The 21,329-nt window shown below is 35.2% G+C and overlaps 1 protein-coding gene across 1 annotated transcript; it reads right to left on the bottom strand.

Annotated features, from left to right (window-relative positions):
* Positions 1-530: 530 nt before the first annotated feature.
* LOC117114229 (mitochondrial amidoxime-reducing component 1-like) lies at positions 531-18,911 on the bottom strand. Its single transcript, XM_033257834.1, has 7 exons — positions 18,643-18,911; positions 14,634-14,813; positions 12,415-12,586; positions 4,656-4,796; positions 3,926-3,987; positions 3,117-3,188; positions 531-1,850 (listed from the first exon to the last, which is right to left on the bottom strand). Exons 1-7 carry the CDS (start codon positions 18,867-18,869, stop codon positions 1,721-1,723), a joined length of 984 nt encoding a protein of 327 aa, XP_033113725.1. The 5' UTR covers positions 18,870-18,911; the 3' UTR covers positions 531-1,720.
* Positions 18,912-21,329: the final 2,418 nt, after the last annotated feature.

Below are 21,329 nucleotides of genomic sequence, written 5' to 3'. Positions count from 1 at the left end.
CTTTCTTCTGTTATATACTCTTTGATGGTTTGTCCACGAACGCTATTTTTCGAGGATACGTAAACAAGTCGTATCGTGAACACGATGAATGTTTTGCGTTTACAGTTGTGTGCACTGTACATACAAATAGATTCCTGTATTTATATTTCCTGGCATAATTTCATACAGAGACAACAGAACGATTTTTCTGTATCTGTCAGTGTTACTTCATCTGTGATGGCCAGCATGATTAGCATGTCACATATGGTATTTGGGCCTTTCGAAGTTGGCAAGATAGTGGCTAGTGAAAGGGATTGAGGACCAGTAAAATATTAATTTACTGGTCCACTTGGCTAGTTGAAAAAACCCTTAAGGGAAACCCCTGAAAATGTATTGATTTGACCATTTGAAAGTTCTGCTACCTTAGCACCATGCACAAATCATGAAGTTGCATACACAAATAACTAAACATCTTAAGTTACCTTAACAAAAATTTAAGAACTGAATGTGAAAACCACATCCACAAACAATAATAATAAAAATACTATTGGTATTTTATTCACATTTTATTTAACAAATTTCTCTACATCATAATTTTCCCTTATAGCCAGTCATTACATGAATTAAGGGTCTTACTATATATAATTACTTTAAAACATGATGAATATTTGCATTCAATAGGGGTATCCTTAACAATTATTACAATGACATAAATTCTTCATAATTTTAGTTTAATTGACCTAAGAACTTGCAATACAATCAACCTAATCTGTACACAATAATGTTCATTGAATACATTCATTTATGATACAAATTCAACAAAAATTTTATTTTAAAAAATACAACAACTATATAATATATTGCTTCATAATTCAAGTGTTATCTATAAATATGCCTTTCAAATTGGTAAGCTTTCTGTTAGATGCACCGAATACAGCATCAAGAACTAAGTACAGTACTGTGATGATTTAGTAATCCCGTACTAGAAAAATCCATTTATGATACAAATTCAACATAAATTAATAAAAACAATACAAGAATTATATAATATATTGCTTCATGATTCAAGTTTTATCTATAAATGATAAGATTTAAATTGGTAAGCTTTCTGTTGGATGCACAAGATACAGCAGCATTAACTAAGTAATGATTTAGGAATCCCATACTGGGAAAAAAAAAACAGAAAATCAATTTAAGGCTAGAGAATAAAATAAAGCTGCTGAGTACCAAGTTGAGTAAGAGTATGGCCATTAATTCAATTCAATTAATTTATTTTCCAAAAGACATATTGTACAATAACTAGATCTGTGCCAGGGCTGTAGTTTATATTGTTAGTTACAATTTTTAAATATTATACAGGTGCAGATCTAGAAAGAAAATTAGGCAGGTCCTATGTGTGTGTGTTTACAAAAAATTAATCGTAATTCACTATTTTTACACTAGCTGTACCTCTAAATTTGCTTAATAGGGTTTTTGATTTAAATTATACAATAAAAATATGAAATAAACAACCAAAAAGACAAAGATCAGTGACTTATTTGGAAGCTAGTCATTACAAAAAATTAAGGGTCTTTATATAAAATTACTTGAAATGCTGTTAATTGTTGTTAATTAAAAATTAATTAAATCTGTACACTCAAAGTGTCCGATTAATAAAGGTTGGCTGTAATGTTAAAAATATATATTTCCCCTTGTTTCGTGGAAAAGTATTCCTTGATTTGGGGTGCCCCAATATGGAGCACTACTGCAATACAGCATAAACTGTGTCCCCAACCTTTATGCTTCCTCCTGTCACTAGTTTGAAATTAACACCAAATATGGGAGATTTCTGGAACTTGCTGTCTGGATGTGATTTATCCAACATTCTATACCTACAAATATGAAACAGAAGATATTTATCATTATTCAATTACCTGTAAGTTTACTGTTTCTATATCTAAATTGCCTCATTACTTTAAATAGTTGCAATATGGCCCCTCTTCAGTTCTAAAAACAAAATTACATTTTTGCAAAAGGCTTGTGGAATTGAGATTCGGACATGTGCTCGTAAACAGAAAGTGTTACGGCACCGCAAAGGTCTACCTGGCCGTCCCGAAGCAAAACAACGTAACTTACATTTTTGTCAATTTTGAGATAATATCACTGGGGAGTATATTAAACACGTCTGAAATACCTGTGAAAATTTCAGGTCTCAATAACGAGTCATTTCAGAGATATAACCACCTATCTTTAAGCACAAAACTTAAAATCTAGTGGTTTTCCGTGGCAACAACGTAGCTACAAGATTACGGGGCAAAACGTATCTGCAATGAAGATACGTTTTTTGCCTCAGAATGGTATTCAAAAATTGTCTTGAGCTGATGGAGTTTGACAAGGCAAAATCAAATGGATATTGGTGTTTTTATATCAATAAACTTAGCGACGTATGAACAAGCTAGGTAATGCATTTGATTGCCCCAACCATGATAAATTCCAAAAATGTCTTACTTGCAACAATACCTAGCTTGACATGTTTCAGAGGCAAATCAACGTATCTGTAATTATCACTAATAACTTTGCAATAAATGAACGGTTGTAATTAAAAATTTTCATATAATCACAATGTCTACAGATATACAATTCTGCAAAATTTCAAAAGGGTACGACAATTTATTGTAAAGTTCTGAACATGCAAACTTTAACTCTATTTTTCTCCAAAAGTGAAAATTTCAAGTTACGTTGTTTTTCCCTATTCAAAAATGAAATATTGAGTAGAGCTAGTTTTCAATTTAATTGGGGGTTAAGATGCTAACCATTGAATTGTAGATTCATGACTTCAAATCTTTATTTTTTAATTTTTAATATTTTATTTAACTTTCACTGGAACAAAAAACAGAATGCCAAGAATAGAAGAGATGAACAAGCACCTCTACAAAGCTGTCAAAACACCGAAGAAAGATATACAGTAATTCAAAAATAAATAAAATTTATATTCAAAATAAAATTGTCCAATCAGATTTTTTCACCACACCTAAAACAAATCTACTTGGAAAGTCATACAAGAGTTAGTTTACAGTTTAAACAACATCACTTAATTCCACCCTGTAATGGTGAGTGTACTTGGTGTACGATTTGAAAGATATACAAGGAATTCTTACTGACGAAGAGTCTTCAATGGCTCTGCCTTTCTTAGCGTTCCCAGCTTTCTGTCAATCATTGTAATTGGACACCTGTGTTTAAAATTACATAAAATCATGAACTATATATATAACAACATTGCTGTTAGGAACACTGACTTGATCTTGGTAGAGATACAAATTTGTTAAGCTAAAAAGTAAACAGCCAGAAATAAAATCAGAGCTTTCAAGATCCCTATAATGGAAGGTTCCTCATTTTGGACATCCATTCTCAAAAGCAGCCCAAATGGCCAAAAAATTTACTTATACTGTATTCTCCACATTATTAACTTTAAAATGATGGTTCATTTACTGGAATCAACTTTACTATTGCCTAAGTTATGAGTACAAATACTACAGTATATAACAGTGCCACAATCGTATGTTAATACAGTAGTACAGTTTAGCATACTGTATATCGCCAGTACACTGGTTTGGGATGTCATTCTTCGTTGACCTTATAACACTGGGCAAGAATGGTGAAAGGATATGCAAAGAAGGGTGTGGAGGCTGAGAAGATGGGAGAAGAGGCGTGTATACTGATGTGTGTGAAGAAATGCAGATGCTGAAAGAGTTGTGATGAGGATCGGGGTGGAAACAATTTGGGGGTTGGAAAGGATGGCAATGTATGTGAGAAGGCTGACAAACAGATAGCCAAGTTTAAAATACAATTTGTAGTCCAGTTTTCAGTCAGTTACTGTGTATACCATACTTGCAACTTAAGACACTGGAAAGAGATGTTCTATCTGCTATAAATACAAGTTTGTGCATAAAAATAAATTAAGAGTTACCTTCCGCAGTCATGTGTCCTACTGAGGCAAGCATCTCCAATCTTTAGCATAGCCCACTTGTCCTAGTCAAAACAATAAATGAATCTTTAAAAAAAAAATAAACATCTTATACTTTGGCTGTAACACACACTGTAACAGTATGTTTAATTCTGTAAAATCTTGTCATAATTTAGTGCAAGGAACTAAAGCATAAAGTGGAACATGCAACTCTAAACAGTCAGATAAATATTAATAATAGTTTATATATTGCTTACACCAGTCTCAAAGCGCTTGAAGAGTGGACCAGCTCGTAACGTTCTTCTCCCCCAAGGGTCTCTTTTTTTTTCTGAGCTACCTGGTAAACTGGTGCCAGCTACACTTGTCTGTCCACAACAGGGGCTGTATGAACCAGTACACCGGGGTTAACCCTCTATTCATCTCTAAAGAGGTTCTTTAAATTGCACACGAGCCAGTGCACTGGGCCTACAGTTCATAGTTCTTTTCCGAGGCGGCTTGTTCCATCTCCAGAACCATAGGCATGTGTGCCGTTCGAACCAGTGCCAATATTATGGCTGTAGGTTGTGGCACCCCTGCCTTAACCGCTCTATCATTCAAACTCACCTAATGTGCTTTTGAATAGTAACGTAAATTCTGCCTCACAAGGCAGCGATCACATTCAATCTACCATAATTCTCAATGACATATCAATCTACATTAAAATAAATATTTCAGTATCATCTTAACTACTTACCTCAGCAAAAGCATTGCTTTCTGAAATAATAATATTAGCACGAAATTGCTGCATGCCAATAGGTGTCTCCAACCTGCTATTAAGGTCATCAAGGGATGCAGTGTTTGCGACATGGAATTGCGTCATGTAATGGTACAATGCCTGAAAATAAAATGTTATTTCATTTCATATCACTGGGTAAATTAATTTCGATTTTGAAGACTAACCAATATACTGTACTAATATTTATACTGAGATCCTCTGATCCCAGCGGTGGTGCTACAGGGGGACAAGGGGAGAATTTTCCCCAAATTATTTTCTTGCCACCCCTCCCCAGTTTCCCCCACCCCAGCTTTGCCGGGAAAATGAACATTGTAAGATTGACTTTCTACATTTGTAATAAATATACTGATCATTTGAATAATATATAACAAGCAGGTGGATAGAAGCATTACCTCGTAAATGTATGTTGTGATAAATTATAATTGAATCCCTGGTGGTGGAGGGGGGGGGGTAATACTAGGTAATACTAAAGAGTAATTCAGAGACAATAACAAATACTATGAAATAACACGTTACAAAATTTACAATGAACCAGATTTATTCACCGTGGCTAGAGATACGGTAGGCCTACCCTATCGGAACTTCCGGATGCTAAAGTTACGGTAAATGATATCACATTATGATTTGATAAATTTGCTAAATGTTCTAGAAAATAGTATTTGGGAAGTAAACAAATGTTGATGTTGTAGTAATAATTTTTTTGCTTTTTGTTTCCTTACAGCACATTTCAAAAAGACTGTCCATTGAAAGCCAGGTTATTAACTGATGGAAATTGGCTTGGGGTGATATCTATCAAGACAGAACATACTCATGACGTAGCCAATGTACAGTACCAGTATATGTATTTAAATTGGTTTTTTAGAGAGAGGTAGGGTCAGAAAATGTTTGTGCCGGACACTTCATGATATGACACTGTGGGTCCAAAATGTTTCAAATCAGATTTAAAATGGCCACACCCAACAACACAAGAAATCTTTTGACCTTTTGACACAAGACTAAGACAAGAAATAAACTAAAATAGAGTTATATTTTTATCACTTTTTCATTTCTAGCAGTTCTACTATAGAATTATGTTAAATTTTGATATTCCTTTAAATTACATTTTTGTTGCAACGATAGATGAACTAGATTATTTAAAGTGCACACAAGCAGTTGTGAACACTTGCCTACACTTTACAGCCCTTATCGGAGAGGACTTGCTGCACCATCAAGACCAGGAGTGAATATGCCTTGAAGCGATGTTGGTGTTTTACTATGGTTTACAGCGCCCCTGCCTTAACTGCTCGGCCATTCGACTCACTCTGAATTGGAACTACATCAAAATAATGTATTGCACTGTTTATTTAAAGGACTTGTATAGTCACTTTCCACAAACACGAAAATTAGATGGTGAAAGCAAGAAAGAGGTGGAGCACCTAATAGAACTGAAGGTGAATAAGAAGTTACTGAGGGAACATATTACCAACAAAACCAGGAAAGTTGTTACTCTGAAAGGTCTGAGTAACATCCAAATAGCTGCAAAGTGTGGAAATACCCGCAATGATTAAATGTAGTAGTCAACTTCCTTACAAGTCAAACAGGTAGGCCATTAGTTTAGGTACCTTTAGTTTGCCTTTTAACAAGCAGTCTTGTTTAATGTACTTTGTATGTATTGTTTAAAAAAGGAATATAACAATTATTTTAATCAAATTTAAGTTTTAATTTTGTTTTCAAGTAACAAAAGTTATCAACATATAAATTATTGTGTTAAGTTTCCCATAGTTTATTTTCCAGACAATCCATATTTTACATAATATTTCTAATAACTATCTGTAAAAATTCTCATTAATACCAATTATTTTGAATACATAGTTTAACCAAAATAAATTTAAAACGTCTGTTTTCTTTTGTTAATTAACTGAGAAAGAAACTTTTCTATATTTCCATGCAGCTTTGTTCATTGTATTTACAGAAGGGGGTGATACTCAGTTTAGGTATTCTAAACTTTAAATCAAAATTTAACAACATATTTTGTTTCATTTCTCACAGGTTCATCTGTTGAAGTAGTACAAGATGAGGAACAAAACTTGAAAGGTATATACTGTACTTCCAAGACTTAAATATGAAAGAGACATTTAGTTGTTACCCGGAAATACTCTTTGTGGATGCGACATATAAATTGAATGATCTTAGACTACCTATGTCTTGATGGCAGAGGATGGAAATGGACTTAAAGTGAAATCACAAGAATTTGGTTGGTCACTGATGAAAGTGAGGACACAATACAGCATATTACGGATATATTTAAGAAAAACAATGCTTGTACTGCAAATGTTAAAGTGATAATAGCTGACAAGGATTTCAAAGAGAGGGAAGTATTTGCAAGAACTTTTCTACAGGCATCGTTGCACATTTGTTTGTTTCACACGCTATGGACATTCAAGAGAGAAATAACCACAGAAAACTAGGTATCACCAACGGTCAGCAATTGCATGCTCTGGAATTGATCCAACAGATAGTTTATGCGAAGTCAGAAGAAGAGTACAACACTCTATATGTAAGTTTCAGTACAAGTGTTCATCCATCTGTTATTGCTTTACTATAATGCAAAACATCAATGGGTGATGGGATTAAAAAAAAAACAGATGCAATTACTTAAATTAAAGCAACACAAACAACAGACTCGAGTCAATCAATCAAAAGATCAAGTCAGTCTTGACTAAATATAGCCCTTTGGAAGTATTCGTAACTCAGTTCTCTTCTGCAGACTTTAAGTAATGAACATGACCACTGTGTTGTCAATGTTGTCCAGTGCTTCCGTGTAATGACAGTTCAACAGAATTTCAATTTAGGAAACTGTTGACTCCATATGCTTCTAGCTTCGTCATAACACAATTGAAAATGGTAGCCCAGGTGAAGTTGCAGGTGGCATAGACTTTAGTGTTGTGACATCTTCAGGCACTTTTCAAGTTTCACCAACAACATGCCCATTTTATAAAGGTATGAATCTACCATGTAGACATATTTTTGCTGTCCGAACACAGAATGTCGAACCACCAACAGCAAATGAGGTTGCTGTATTGTTGGATGCTGGTACTTTTGATAGTGATAATGCTGATAATGAGGGTAAGCAATTAAATATTTATTCTTTTTCAAATATTTTTTATTAAATATTATTTGCAAGTGCACTTTAAGTAAGTACACAATACAGGTTTAAAGCTGAAATATCCTTTAAGAGATCAAAATAAAAATGATTCAAAATTTGTCCGTAATGCTTACATTTTTGCTTTTCTATATTTTGTAACAACAATAATAATCTGCACAATTTGTTTTCTTATGGTAGAGTGTATAAAACATATAAGGAGACAGCTTATAGAAGCATAAAATACTTATTAGTATTAAAATTTTAATGATTCTGAAACGCGAGATTACACTATACAGTATTTCAATTTTCTATCTTTCCCATTTACAGGACAAAGAGACTCAGCTCCTAGTACTATGCAGCTTTACAGGAAAGTTTTGGTAAGACATTTTTATTAATTTCAAAACTGAATCAAGCAAGTTCTATTTACATTTTGTCCCTAAGAAAAAGTCATGAAATAGCAGAATACAACTTTATGCACTAAATTATATAAAATTACGTCTGAATACATACCATTGGTCTGTCTACACAAAATAATATTATTAAAAGTTGCAAGTCTTTTTGGCATCTTTCATTAATCTAATATATAGTGTCCTTGGTTGTTTACTATTGGAATAATAAACTGCCAAGGATATTAACAAAATTTTTTTTTTACAATACCGTTTTCTATTTTTTTAATAGCAATGTCACAAATCTAGGTTTCGCCAAGGATGCCTAAACGTGGAAGACCCAAGGGCACAGATTTGACTACAATCGGTTTACCATTAAAAAAAAGGGCGATGTTTCTGATAAGCCGTTAGCTTACAGCAGAAAGCCAAAATCTTGTATTCAATGACGTTAAATTGGTTTGTCGATGACAATATTGCGGACAAAGCAATATCTACTGACTATCGTGTCAAGGAATGTGAAGTAGAAGTTGAAATGACAAAGGTTCCTACTATCATTACTGATGAGAATGTCAATTTGCAAATAATTCAAAAATATTTCTCAACTGATGCTTGGAAATGTGTAGAAATATTAATTAAAATGCATAATAAGATACATGATTACTGGTTGTGTTCAGTATGCCAAAATGATTTGCATACACAAGGTTCATTAGGGTGTATGCCTTAAGTGGTGTCACTTAAAATATATGAAGTTATCTTTATTTCAGAAAATCAAAATCAAAATATCATGGCACCACAAAGCTGAAAACTGTGATAAAATGTACAAAGAGCAAGTCAAAGTATGAAAAATAGTCTTAAAATTACAGGAGAAAAACAGATTTACACCACAGTATCCAAAAAATCACACACAATCCATATACAGTACATACTTACAAGTGCAGTATGGTCGAGTTTGGTCCAGTTTACAAGGCATATTCAGTTTTGTTTATAAGTGTATAGTAGATACATACTTTTGGTATGTATGGTCAAGTTTAAAAGGCATATTCAATTTTGTTTATAAATGTATAGTACATACATACTTTTGGTATAAAGTATGGTCCAGTTTACAAGTGTAACTCTTTTAATGATTTTATGTTTTACAATGCATGCAGTTTTTTTTGAAAATGTATATACAGTAGTACATACATTTAGTATAGCATATGGTGCAAATAATTCATGTTTTACACTGCATGCAGGTTGTTTTTTTGCCTAAATGTATATAATACATTTAGTATAGAGTATGGTGCAGTTTACAAGAGCAACTCTTTTAATAGCATGAAGTATTTTTGTAGTATAGAGTTTTTTTAATGATTAATGTTTTACAGTGCATATATAGTACACACTTTTAGTATAGAGTATAGTGCAACTCTTTTAATGATTCATATTTAACAATCCATATATATTGTAGTACATACTTTTGGTATAGAACATATTCCAGTTTACAAGTGCTCCTAATGATTCATAATGTGCAATGAATATTCATATTTGTTTATAAATGTATATAGTACATACATACTTTTGGTATAAAGTATGGTCGAGTTTACAAGTGCAACTCTTTAATAATGATTCAAGTTTTGTTTATAAATGTATAGTACATACTTTTGGTATAAAATATGGTGCAGTTTACAAGTGCAACTCTTTTAATGACTCAAGATTTTTGGTAAATATATAGTACAGTACAAAACATGTTATATCGTCATTGCGGACTTATAAAATCCGCATACGCCTTAAAACTAAAAGAAAATGCATACATTTAGAGTCCGTACTGAGCCCAAAAAATCCGCAATGAAAATATATCGTGTTACAAGCTTTTAGTATAGAGTATGGTCCAGTTTTCAAAAATAAGTGCAACTATTTTCATGATTTCATGTTTTACCCATGCATACTCAGTTTTTTTTTGTAAATGTATATAGTACATACATTCGGTATAGAGTATGGTCCAGCTTACAATCGCAACTCTTTTAATGATTCATATTTTACAATGCATACCATATTTTTTGCTAACTTTGGGTTGGCTTCTTTTCGAGGCTACTTTTGCAGAGTAAAAAGGGGGGCTTCTTTTAAAAATGAATGCTGTACATTTTGTGAATTTGTACTACAAAACAATAAATAAGGCCACTGTACATCAATCAGTACCAATGAGTGTATTTATCTGGCAATAAATCACCTAAACTACTCTATAAACTAAGCTTGTTTTTAATTTATTTTGTTTTTTGGAATTCATGTACAGTGTATGTACTGTACTCTCTAAAAAAGGAGCCTATGCTATCTTGAAAAGAAGCCCATGGGCTTCCTTTCAAAGCTAATTTTGCAAACTAAGGAAGGGGGCTTTAATTTGAGATGGGCTTCACCACGAGATTATGCCCACTGGGCTTCAATTCGAGTTGTTATGGTATAGCACATACAGTAATTTCAGCATAGAATATAGTCTGGTTTACAATTGCAACTCTTTTAATGATTCATATTTCACAATGCCTATTCAGTTTTGTGTAGGATATACTGTAGTACATACTTTTAGTATGGTCCAGTTAAGTGCAACTTGTTTTGAAGTGCAACTTGTTTTGAAGTGCAACTATGTTATTGTTTTATACCATTTATACTTAATATGCATGAAGTGTAAGGGGCCAGTGTTTACATTTTTAAATGTAATTTCCATTCCGAAAGATTTTACTGAATGAAGTGTTGCAATAGCAATACTGTGCTTAATTTATTTACTCAAATACATTATATGGATCAGTTCATATGGAAAACTTTTCTTGACTGTAATTATTTGTTCGTTATTTTTTTCAACCATATAGTAAAATGTTTGCAGACTCCATTTAAGCTACAAAAGACAAGTGACTTGGAATTGACATCAACACATTCAGGTATTGACTTGTCGTCTTACTCAAGTCCTCAGCAAAACTGGAAAAATTCATCTCTAAATTACTATACAGTAGGGCCTCAACATACACCTACATTCCATAAGCCTGTTGTTCTCATTGGTCAACTAAATTACAGTATTACGAGTGTCTTGGAATTTGTCTGCATCAAAAATTTCACCACAACTCTCCAGTTCAAAATGTCTAGGCTAGGGCCTAAATAAGTATCTAGCTATTAGGCCGGCTTGGCAATAAGCTTCGACTACTACTAGGCCCTCTCAGCTTCGCCAGGTTTCAGCTAAAGCAGGGGCAGCTAAGGCCTGGCCTGGCTTCTACTATTAAAATAGTTTATTCTCGCTTTCAGCCACCAAATCTAGCAAAACTGCTATCTTTTTTAAGATATGCTAGGGCCTAGGCCTAGAGAATATTAATCACAGCTTGTCAACAACACACACACACACACACGAATGAACGAGATTTCTTCTCTTTGATGGTTGCTAAAACACTCTCTCTACTTACAGTGCACAGAATGCCGTCTATTGGATGATTATGACGTAGTGTCATTTACCATACCTTTAGCACTTCTGATACGGTACCGTATCTCTAGCCACAGCGTTTATAATTCACAATAGAACCAGAAAAAGACATAAAACTTTCTGCCTTAGGCACTTGCATCCAAACCAATGAGGGCATGTCGACCAAATCAATATACCGAAAACCTACTAACCGACCAATACTTGAACGTTATATCCAACCATTTTTAACACAAACAAGAGAGTGATATTGTCCTTCCACACAAAACAGAACACACATGTGTAGAGGACGATAACTTAAAAAGAGATCAGGGGAGGAATTACAAAGTGTTGGAGGGAAAGGGTTTGGAGGGGGGGGTTTGGAGGGGGATGTTATGTTGTGCTTGCCCCCTAGTCCCTTCTTCATGTTGTGTTTACCACAAACTGTAAATCTGACATGGACCCCTCCAAATTGTTTACCGCAACATCCAGCCCTGCTTTTTTCTTTTTGCCAATGACCTCGTCCTGCACACCGGCTACAAAATTCTGGTCCTCATCCATAATGGGATCCCTTTGAAAGCATAGTCATTCAATCACTTTTAAATTGTTCTACCACCTAATGTCATCATCATCATAATCCCAATCGTTACCATCACTTTTCTATACTTAAGACAATCTCTGAAAATTGAAAACATCTAAAGTATATCAAAAAAGTTTTAGTATACTATTTGAAGTTGTCAATGAAAATGGTGAATGGTGTTAATTCTTCTTAAAAAAGTAAACAAGTCTGCTCCCGACCTGATCTTTGGAAGTAAACCTTTCCTTCCAGACTGGATTATCAACAAATTTGCGTCCTTGTAGGTTATCTTCGTGCACCAGCATTCTGTAAGCCTTGTCTGTTATTATGTTTGAAAGCCACTGCCGCACCTTCTCGCCACAATCATAGCCATAAACAATGCTTTCATGTAACCTTTTTGAAATATAAAACAAGACTATCAAAAAAACATTAGCATTTTGAAGGAGGCACGGGACTTCACATACACACACACACACATGAAATTTATTCATTCTAGAATTAATGTTAGGGGAATGCATTTTCCAGAAGGGTGTCTTGTTGTTGAACGCACTTCCTAGTGAAACTGTCATTTGGTTCAATCAATGCTTTTAAAACAAGGCTCAATGAAGCATGATCCAACCATCCACTGAAGTTTGTACCATATGGCAATAGTGACTTTATTTACAAGAGAGACTTTTAAGCATGCAGTGCTTTGCCTCAGTGTTATAGGTACCTATAGGAAACAAGTAAACAAGTAAAAAGTGACTCATAAATCTTCTTCCACGGCTGCTATATACTTTCTGTACATTGGGGCAAATCATTAAGTGCTCTAGAAATTTTCCATTTACTTCAGAAATATTGAGATGTAGATATACTGAAATGCATTTTACCTAGTTAAAAAATCGGACTAATATTAATTTTAAGTTCTCAATTAAATCACCCCAGTCCCGTAGAAATTTTAATGACCTTATATTTCTTTTTAAATGTTTGACTTCTATATTGATTGTGAATTAGTTTCTAATTTTGCCCTTCGTGTTCCTGTCCGTATTTTAAGAAATAATGATGTTCTTTACGTTCCTTTATGTAGAGTCAATATTTTTAAAAACGGGTTTATTAGTAGATTAAGTTCCTCGTATAACAAGTTAGTTTAGGACTATCCGTCTTTAGATTTATTTAACTCCAATCTGCACTTTTTCCGTCGTAGCGTTTTAGGCGTGATTAGTTAAAATTAATTTTGTTTGTGTTTCTGTTTTCGTCGTCTCGTCCTTTGTTAACCATACTGTAAGTGGCAGATTTGTGTCCGCTGTTGTTTTGGTGAATAAATAAATAAATAAATAAAAATAAATAAACTCTGCAGCTATTCTACCTTATGTCTAAAATACAAAACAATGATAGAAGCTACACTGTTGGTAAAAACAATTTTTCTCATTGCATAAACTATAGTACAAGCTTGTCAGGAAAAAAAGAATTTCATGTACACAAATACTGGCGGATAATTATTGGGAAATATTGGAAGAATGATTGGGCACATGGTGGTCACAAAACATAAACGGAGTGATAATTGGTCATACACTGATTTATTCATACCAATACTATACAATACTTTGTGGAGGCTGAATATTACAGCAGTGTAAGCCAATCCGCAGCCACCAACTTGGACCCACCCACTCTCCATCAATTTTTTGAATAAAAAGAAAATTCTTAAAAATATAATAAAAGTCTTATAGAATGCCATTCCTGGCCATTTGGAGGTCCAATAGCCATAGAAAGATAAGGATTGAAATGAAAATAAAAGAAAGGAAACAAAGGATTGGCAATGTAAAAGAAATTAAGAAAAGAAAGGAACTAAATAGAATAGAAAGAAACCACATAGAAAGGAAATGGGTGAAAAGGAATAGAGCATAAAGGGAAAAAGGAAAAAGTATAGAAATGAAATTATATGAAAGAAACAGGGGAAGAATAGAAAGAATAAAGAGAGAAAAGGAAGAAAAGGTACTTAGGTTTAAATAGAAATTGAAAAAGAAAGTATTAAAGCAATAAAAAAAAGAAAAGACTGAAAACTGTTTTTGTTAATTAATTTACAATTTGAAATTAACCAAACTAACATAATTATATACAGTAATACTTTTTGACTAGGTAATTTGTAAAATTAAACCACACTGTTTTGCTCTTCCAACAAACCAATATTATATATACATACTTTTTCTTTTTGTCCATCTTCCTCGAAGTAGCATGTTAGACAGATCAAGTCCTTGAGATCACTTGAGATACAGTAGATGGCTCATTAATATAAAGTATTTTATTAATATTTTTATTATTTATTCTTTCTATACCCATAAAATGTTGTACATCAGAACCAATGGCGGGGCTGAAATGCTCTAAGCCCTCAATCTGCAAAAGTCCCTCCTTGAAGCCCTCTATTTCAAATTCCTGAATTTATAACTGGTACTTTTAAACTCACTTAGCTTTGACCAATTGTGCGGTTGTGTCAGGTACAAGTGGTAACTGCACGGTTGGCTGACCATCTGCTCTTAGGACAAGATTTTGACCGTCCGCTGACAAACTGGTTTTTATTAATGCTACTGATGGCTCCTTCTTAGCAGCCAGGTTTCTGTCTTCATCATCTACCAACATCCACTTTCTTTAGAATTCAATTTAAAAGAGAGCAATAAGTGTACAAATTAATGATCATTGTTGCGTCTGAAGATGTTAAACAAAATCTGGCAAACACTAAACCAACATATTTTACTGTATGGGGTACAGTATGAAATCAAGGTAAACTTTTAGGCTAGAAGTACCATCTTTTTCAAGTTAGATAAAATGAGATAATATACACTTTATTGCTCCAAGTCGGAAATTCAGTTCTCACATTAAAATACAATTTACTGTAAAACAATTAAAAATGATCAAATATAATAAAATATAAAAATTACAATGTAAAAGAGATATCAAACAATGACCATTAAAACATTACAGCATTATTATTATTATTATTATTATTATTATTAGGGTTGACTTATTGGATGAGCAAGTCAGGCCTGGGGAGACAACACATAAAAATAACACTGTATACAGATAGGATCAAGTGAGCCTCATACTGCAACTTGGTGCTTTTAGACCAATTATTTCTTTAAGCCCCAACAGCTTATCACCCTCAAGTTTTTTTTTTTAACCATCCCTGAAGAAATTTAGAAATGTGTAAGGACCAGTCTCTCAGAAGTTGCGGAAGTCTCCTGTAATCAGGATGGCTTCCTCACAAGATACAAAATACAAGATTCTTTTATTCTCACTTTGTAAACAAAATACAAGGAAAATTTGTCTATCCGATGCAAAATTAGTAAAGAATTTAAACAATAAAATAATCGAATATTATTAATATTAATATATTAATATTTTTTTAATGCAAATTACAGTATACCAACTACAGGGATGGATCCAGGATTTAAAATAGTGGGGTTCAAAATGTTTCCAAAAAAGCCCCAAAATGAAAGGGGGGGTCGGGGGTCCTTCCCCAGAAATATTTTGATTTATAGATGGCCAGAAATGAGCTTTCCCGACTTCTGAGGAGTCTTTTAATGACCTTTAAGTTCTTCAAAATTCCCCTCATGAAAAAAGGTCAGGTAAAATATTATTATATTCCAACAACATTGAGTAGTAGATATGTAGTCTTATGGAGCTTTCCGCAAAATCCAAGATGGCGTCCAAAATGGCCGCCATTATATTCCAACAACATTGAGTAGTTAGACATGTAGTCTTTCTTCTATAAATCGATGAACCGATAGGCCTGAAGAACGCACTTTCGTACATAAATTATTACGATGGTAACCCAAAAACAGTGTGTATACTTTATTGAATTAAAGACTAGTTTGACTATTAAAGCCTAGTTTGTCTGATCTTCCAACCAATGTTAGGTAGATTAGCATGCAGACCTGTCAACGCGTACGCATTCGCCTTTGCCAGATTTCTTCGTAGAATCTGAGGTTACGCACAAATTGATGATTCCTGCTATAGTTCAGTATATCTGTATATCATAGCGGAAAGCTAACGTCCATCTGTTTTAAATACTAATATTTCAGATTACTACTTGACCATGAAACGGAATCATGAGATCAATTATGAATCCCATGATCTGTTTATTTATCTACCTTGTTTGGGTTGTCAAGCTACGCAAAAATATTTTAATCATCTCTGGTCAACCCACGCTTACTGGTTGGCCTGGATACCAGGAGGCAAGGGGTGGAACAGTGTCCATCCTCATATCAGTCCCAAACGTGAAATTGGGGGTGGTCTCATGTTCCCTTGGAATCCTGGTGGTTGAATATTGTATTTTGTGTATTTTGTACATTTTGTAAATCTTCTTGCAATTCAGTTATATTTTACTGCTATGAGTTTTGATAATAAAAATAGAATGAATGAATGAATTACCATATTCGGATCTGGCCAGCTACCAATGACAAACTAGTAAAGAAGTGTGGACGGAAGTTTTGTGGAATAATTACTGTGCTATATTTCTCCCTTTATTTCCTTTTCCAAGTGGATGTCATACAAAGTCTCTTTTACTAGGTAGATCAGGCTAGGTGAAACTAATTTTAAATGTTTCTTTCTTTCAGAAATGAGTTCCTCCTCTACAGATATCTGTCTGAGACAAAAATTAGTAGATGGGAAGTGGGTTCCTCTGACTGAGGCAGAAAAACAGGAGAGGGAGGAGGTTCTTTGGTCCTGACCACCCTGGTTCATCATCTTTGGCTCAATCTGAAGTGGGCCAGGGTAACTTTTTTGGGGGGGGGGGGGTCTTCCCATTCAACATGAGGAAACTTCACCATTTACCAAATTTTACAATTTTGAACCAGGTTTTGCTGATCTCTTCTTATCTCTATTAATTACTGCTTCAGGGAATTTTGTAACAAGATTAACAGTGAGGCTCATTAGTTGTGAATAGTTCATAAGAAGACTAGCAAAATTAAATCAAAAACCATGTCAAACTTCTAACATAAGTCATTGATTTTTAAAATTCAAAAGCATATCAATTATGATTTTTATCTGAAATTATAGCTAAGGTAATAAAAATGCCAAATTATTTTGAACAACAGGTTTTTAAAATTTTCCAGCCTGGTTTTTAAATACTATACTGGTAATTTATTGAGAAACAGCAATGCCTGCTGTGATAATGACTCTTAAGTAGAGGTATTCTTCTTTGATGTTTAATTGGATTATTGAGATAAGATTCTGGCAAAACCTGGTTCACCAACCTGCCCGAATGCCCTTTTAAAGGGTTTGCTGGTAAATGGGATAGTAACAGCATGACACAGGGAGGAGGTGGATTGTCAGGTCACCCTGATCCGGCATCTTTGGCTCATATCTCTCCCTGGTCCTATGTCTTTGACTCATTCCTAAGCGGGCCAGGGTGAGCGCGCGGGGGGATCCTCCAACCGCTCCAGGGGTGCAATCCGTAAGTCTTATTGTTTGTACCCTGTTTGCATGGAACAGTGCGTCGCAAACATGAGGGTGCATTTTATAATGCGGCATATGCCCAATTGTTTTAAGCAGCAGGCACGGTGCACAACGCAACGTGCTAAAGTGCTACTTAAAGTACTGGAATGTGTCCCTAGGGATATTGTCGGGAAGACCGCCACTCCAGCTGACCTAGTCGCCAAACTGAATCAAGAGAGTGCGACTGGGAAGCTGGGAGAAACGTACATCATTGCGGTGAAAACCAGATGGTCAATACAAAAACTTTTCAGTGCTGAGTCGGTGGGTGAATTCTCTGTCTGCCCCATTAGCCACCCATCCGTCTTGATCCATTGAAAGTGCTACCTTGCCATCGTGAATGGTCTTGGTTGTGAGGTGGTTAACAAGATCGCGCGACGGGTGGAGGAGTCTGTCCCTATGCCACAACCTACACTTAAAAAAGGAAGGAACAGACTGCGTCGGGGACATCTCCTCCGGTTGGGAAGAAAGCCAAGTCATCGGAGTGGGGGCAGTCGGCACTTCGACCAACATCTACGCTGCGGCCTGGAGCACAGTTGGCACATCAACCAACACAACCGCCGCAGCCAACGAGCACCCAGGAGAACACCCAGGGCTCCCATTTTCATCTTGATCGCTTGTGGCGAAAATTGGGGTTAAGATCCAGCACTGGCCTTAGGGAGTGCAGAGGGTGGAGCACCTGCACTCAGATTCCCACCCGATTAAGGTGGTAGTAGGCCTACTAGTAGGGGGTATTGCAATTTATTGATCCCGAAACCTACCCCTCTTTTTTTAGTCTTTCCGAGAGATAGATATGTTCCCTTCGTGAGCAGGAGTACCACAGCTTTGGCTATTTACAATACTATCCATTTTTTGGATTTTCATAAAACGTAGCCAACACAAGAATTTTTTTATTTTTTTGGCCTAACGGCTTAAGACCTAGAAAGGCGCACTAATCTACTGATTACGACCAGGTGACTGTCTGTACTGAAGGAAAGGCCTACCTGTCACGAAGTTGACCAGTTTTGATACCTCGGGCTGTGCATTCGGCTTCCTGAACTGAAATGCCACCACATGATTTCACTGGATATATGCAAATTTCTCCAACTTTCCCTACTTCTATATATTCGAGTGGTTTCTTCTTGCGGCGCATATACCAAATTATACTTGCTGTAGTAAGCAAAGATGACGATATTGCAAATAATATTAGACCGAATTGTTGATTCGCCATTGTTTATCATAGGTTTGCAATATGGAAGGCCGAGTTCGCAAAACAAACCCTCTTATTATATTTTTAACTTGGTGATTCTCCTCTAACGCAATGCGCTCTCGTGCGGCGGTCGCAGATGCCCAGTCAAAACCCTACATGGCCAAGGGCGTCGATCCGTGGTTGAAAGTGGGGGGGGGGGAGCTCTGGCGCATAACCTTTCAATTGATTTTAAGCAATGCAATGCAACATTTATTTCCATTTTCAAAGTAGGCTATCCAGTGGCGGATTCAGTGATTTGAAACAGAGCTGGGCCCAGAGAGAGGGATTTTTACAGATGGAGAAAGTAGACCACCTCAGCCCCACCATAGTTGGTGCTAGGTAAGAAAATTTATGATTATGGCACTCTAGTTGGTCGGAAATGGCACTCTCAGACTGAATTTGAATATAATTTTCATTTTTTCCACTTTCCAATTTCGAAAAAAAAAATAGGGATGGTGTGCCGGCTGGGCCCATTGAATCTTCCACTGAAATACTCATCATAAAAAGTTTTTAAAATTATCCTTTTAGTCATAATTATGCCCGCTTATATATTTTGTGCAAACTAACATTCATAAAAATAATGATTTATTATCTACTGATTAGCTTATGACGTATTCAAAATTCGAACCATGAAAAACAAATAAGATAATCTTAAAACAGTCATTAATTTTAATAGTATTTTTGCATGTACAGTACAGTACTTTTAAAATCAATCAAGAGGTTTTTGAATTTCACTTTTGGGTAAGTAATATTGCGACTACACTATTGTGAGTCACAATGCCGTCTAATTTACGATCAAACGGGACTAGGGAGATAGGGAGCACACAAAATAATAGTTAGCATTTTGAATTCACAATAAAGGTGATTTACCAGGAAAGCAAGATAGAGGGGGGACAGGGAGGGACTTGCACAATTTTGGAAAGTAGATCACCTCAGCCCCACCATGGTTGGGGCTGAGGAAAGAAAATTTATGATTATGAGACCTCTAGATTGCCGGAAATGGCACTCTCAGACCTAAATTCTAATTATAATTTTCCTTTGTTTTTTCCATTTTTAAAAAATAATTTTGAAAAATTTAGGGTCGGCCGGCTCGGCCCCACTTGAACCCGCCACTGATTATTATGACGTCATTGCGAGACTGCGTCAACGTAACACTGGGCGTGTGTAAACTTTTGGAATCACTAAATCGAAATAGATAGACATGTCCATGTCAAAGGCTGTGATAATTATTGTTTAATAATGGCTATATAAAATTCAATTGACTAACTATAATTTTTTGAAATTATGAAAAACAGTAATCCTGTGTATGTAGAAAATATTAAACACTAGTAGGCCTATATACGTACGGGTCATAATAATATACAAAAGGAATAATCCTTTATAGTAGAAATTGTGCACTTTTGAGTTTGTAAAAATATTGGCCTAATAAGTATACACGCTTCCAATTTTAACAACGTTCAGTGTATTGTTTTCACAATAAATTTAGCCTCTGATAATAACCGCTGCACCCATGAAATCGATCTAGTGGTTTCTGAGATGGTTACGAAATGTATAAAAAATTGCGTTTTTACACTCGGTTTTGGTCCGGAAAATACGTACCGTACCGCACTTGGAAAAGTGAAATCACAAAATTCATGAGTCATGCGTAATTTTTATTCTTTCCATTCACTTTGAAAAGTATGGTTTTAATTATAGAAGATTGGTGAAAAGTGGGGGGGGGGACAATCGATATGATCCCCCCACCTACTTTGAAAAGTGGGGGGGGGACGTGTCCCCCTGTCCCCCACCGATCGACGCTCATGCACATGGTCCCGGCTCAATCGTTACGAGGCCACTGTTAGTAGACCCTTTTGAAATTGTAGGTCTAGATTCTTCCTCCCCGGATAATACGAGCTAAACTTTAGGTTTTTGCAAAATCAGTTTCATTGTAAAACATGTATTACAGTATAGGGTTCTATTTTCCCGCGTGAGATACAAATGTCGCGTATTGACAGACTATATTCTGTGGACGTGTTTACTGCTTGTGGATGTGTGTTCCATGTTGTCCTCGGATAGGCTATTAAGATACTGGAAATGTGGCCCTACTAACCAGGAAGTCATAATGCCTCAGACAAACGAGTACCCCTTCTGGCGGGTACTGCAAATGATATTACGACGATGTGAGTGCGTCAGGAAACATAGAAGATCGGAGTGATGTTTTGCCCTACTTTCCGTACTTTTGGGGGATCGGATTCAACACTAATCACCCACATGCCTTGAAATGTGTTTTCCCACAGCGTTGTTGTGAGTCCAATATTTAGAATTTTAATTTATATATACGACTCCTCCCTGACCCACCCATGCTTTTAAAAGCATATTCGGCACCTCTTTGTACGACGGTGACGTCAAAAATTAATTTAAAAGATTTTAAAAGAATTAAAGTAAAACGTGACTTAAAAAATG

This window comes from Anneissia japonica, unplaced genomic scaffold (genome assembly GCF_011630105.1).
Source record: "Anneissia japonica isolate Jap-2015-1 unplaced genomic scaffold, ASM1163010v1 scaffold1525_len913038_cov183, whole genome shotgun sequence".
In the NCBI taxonomy this organism is placed as follows: Eukaryota; Metazoa; Echinodermata; class Crinoidea; order Comatulida; family Comatulidae; genus Anneissia; species Anneissia japonica.
Note: the sequence above shows the minus strand (reverse complement) of the source record. Positions and strands in the feature narration are given on the sequence as shown.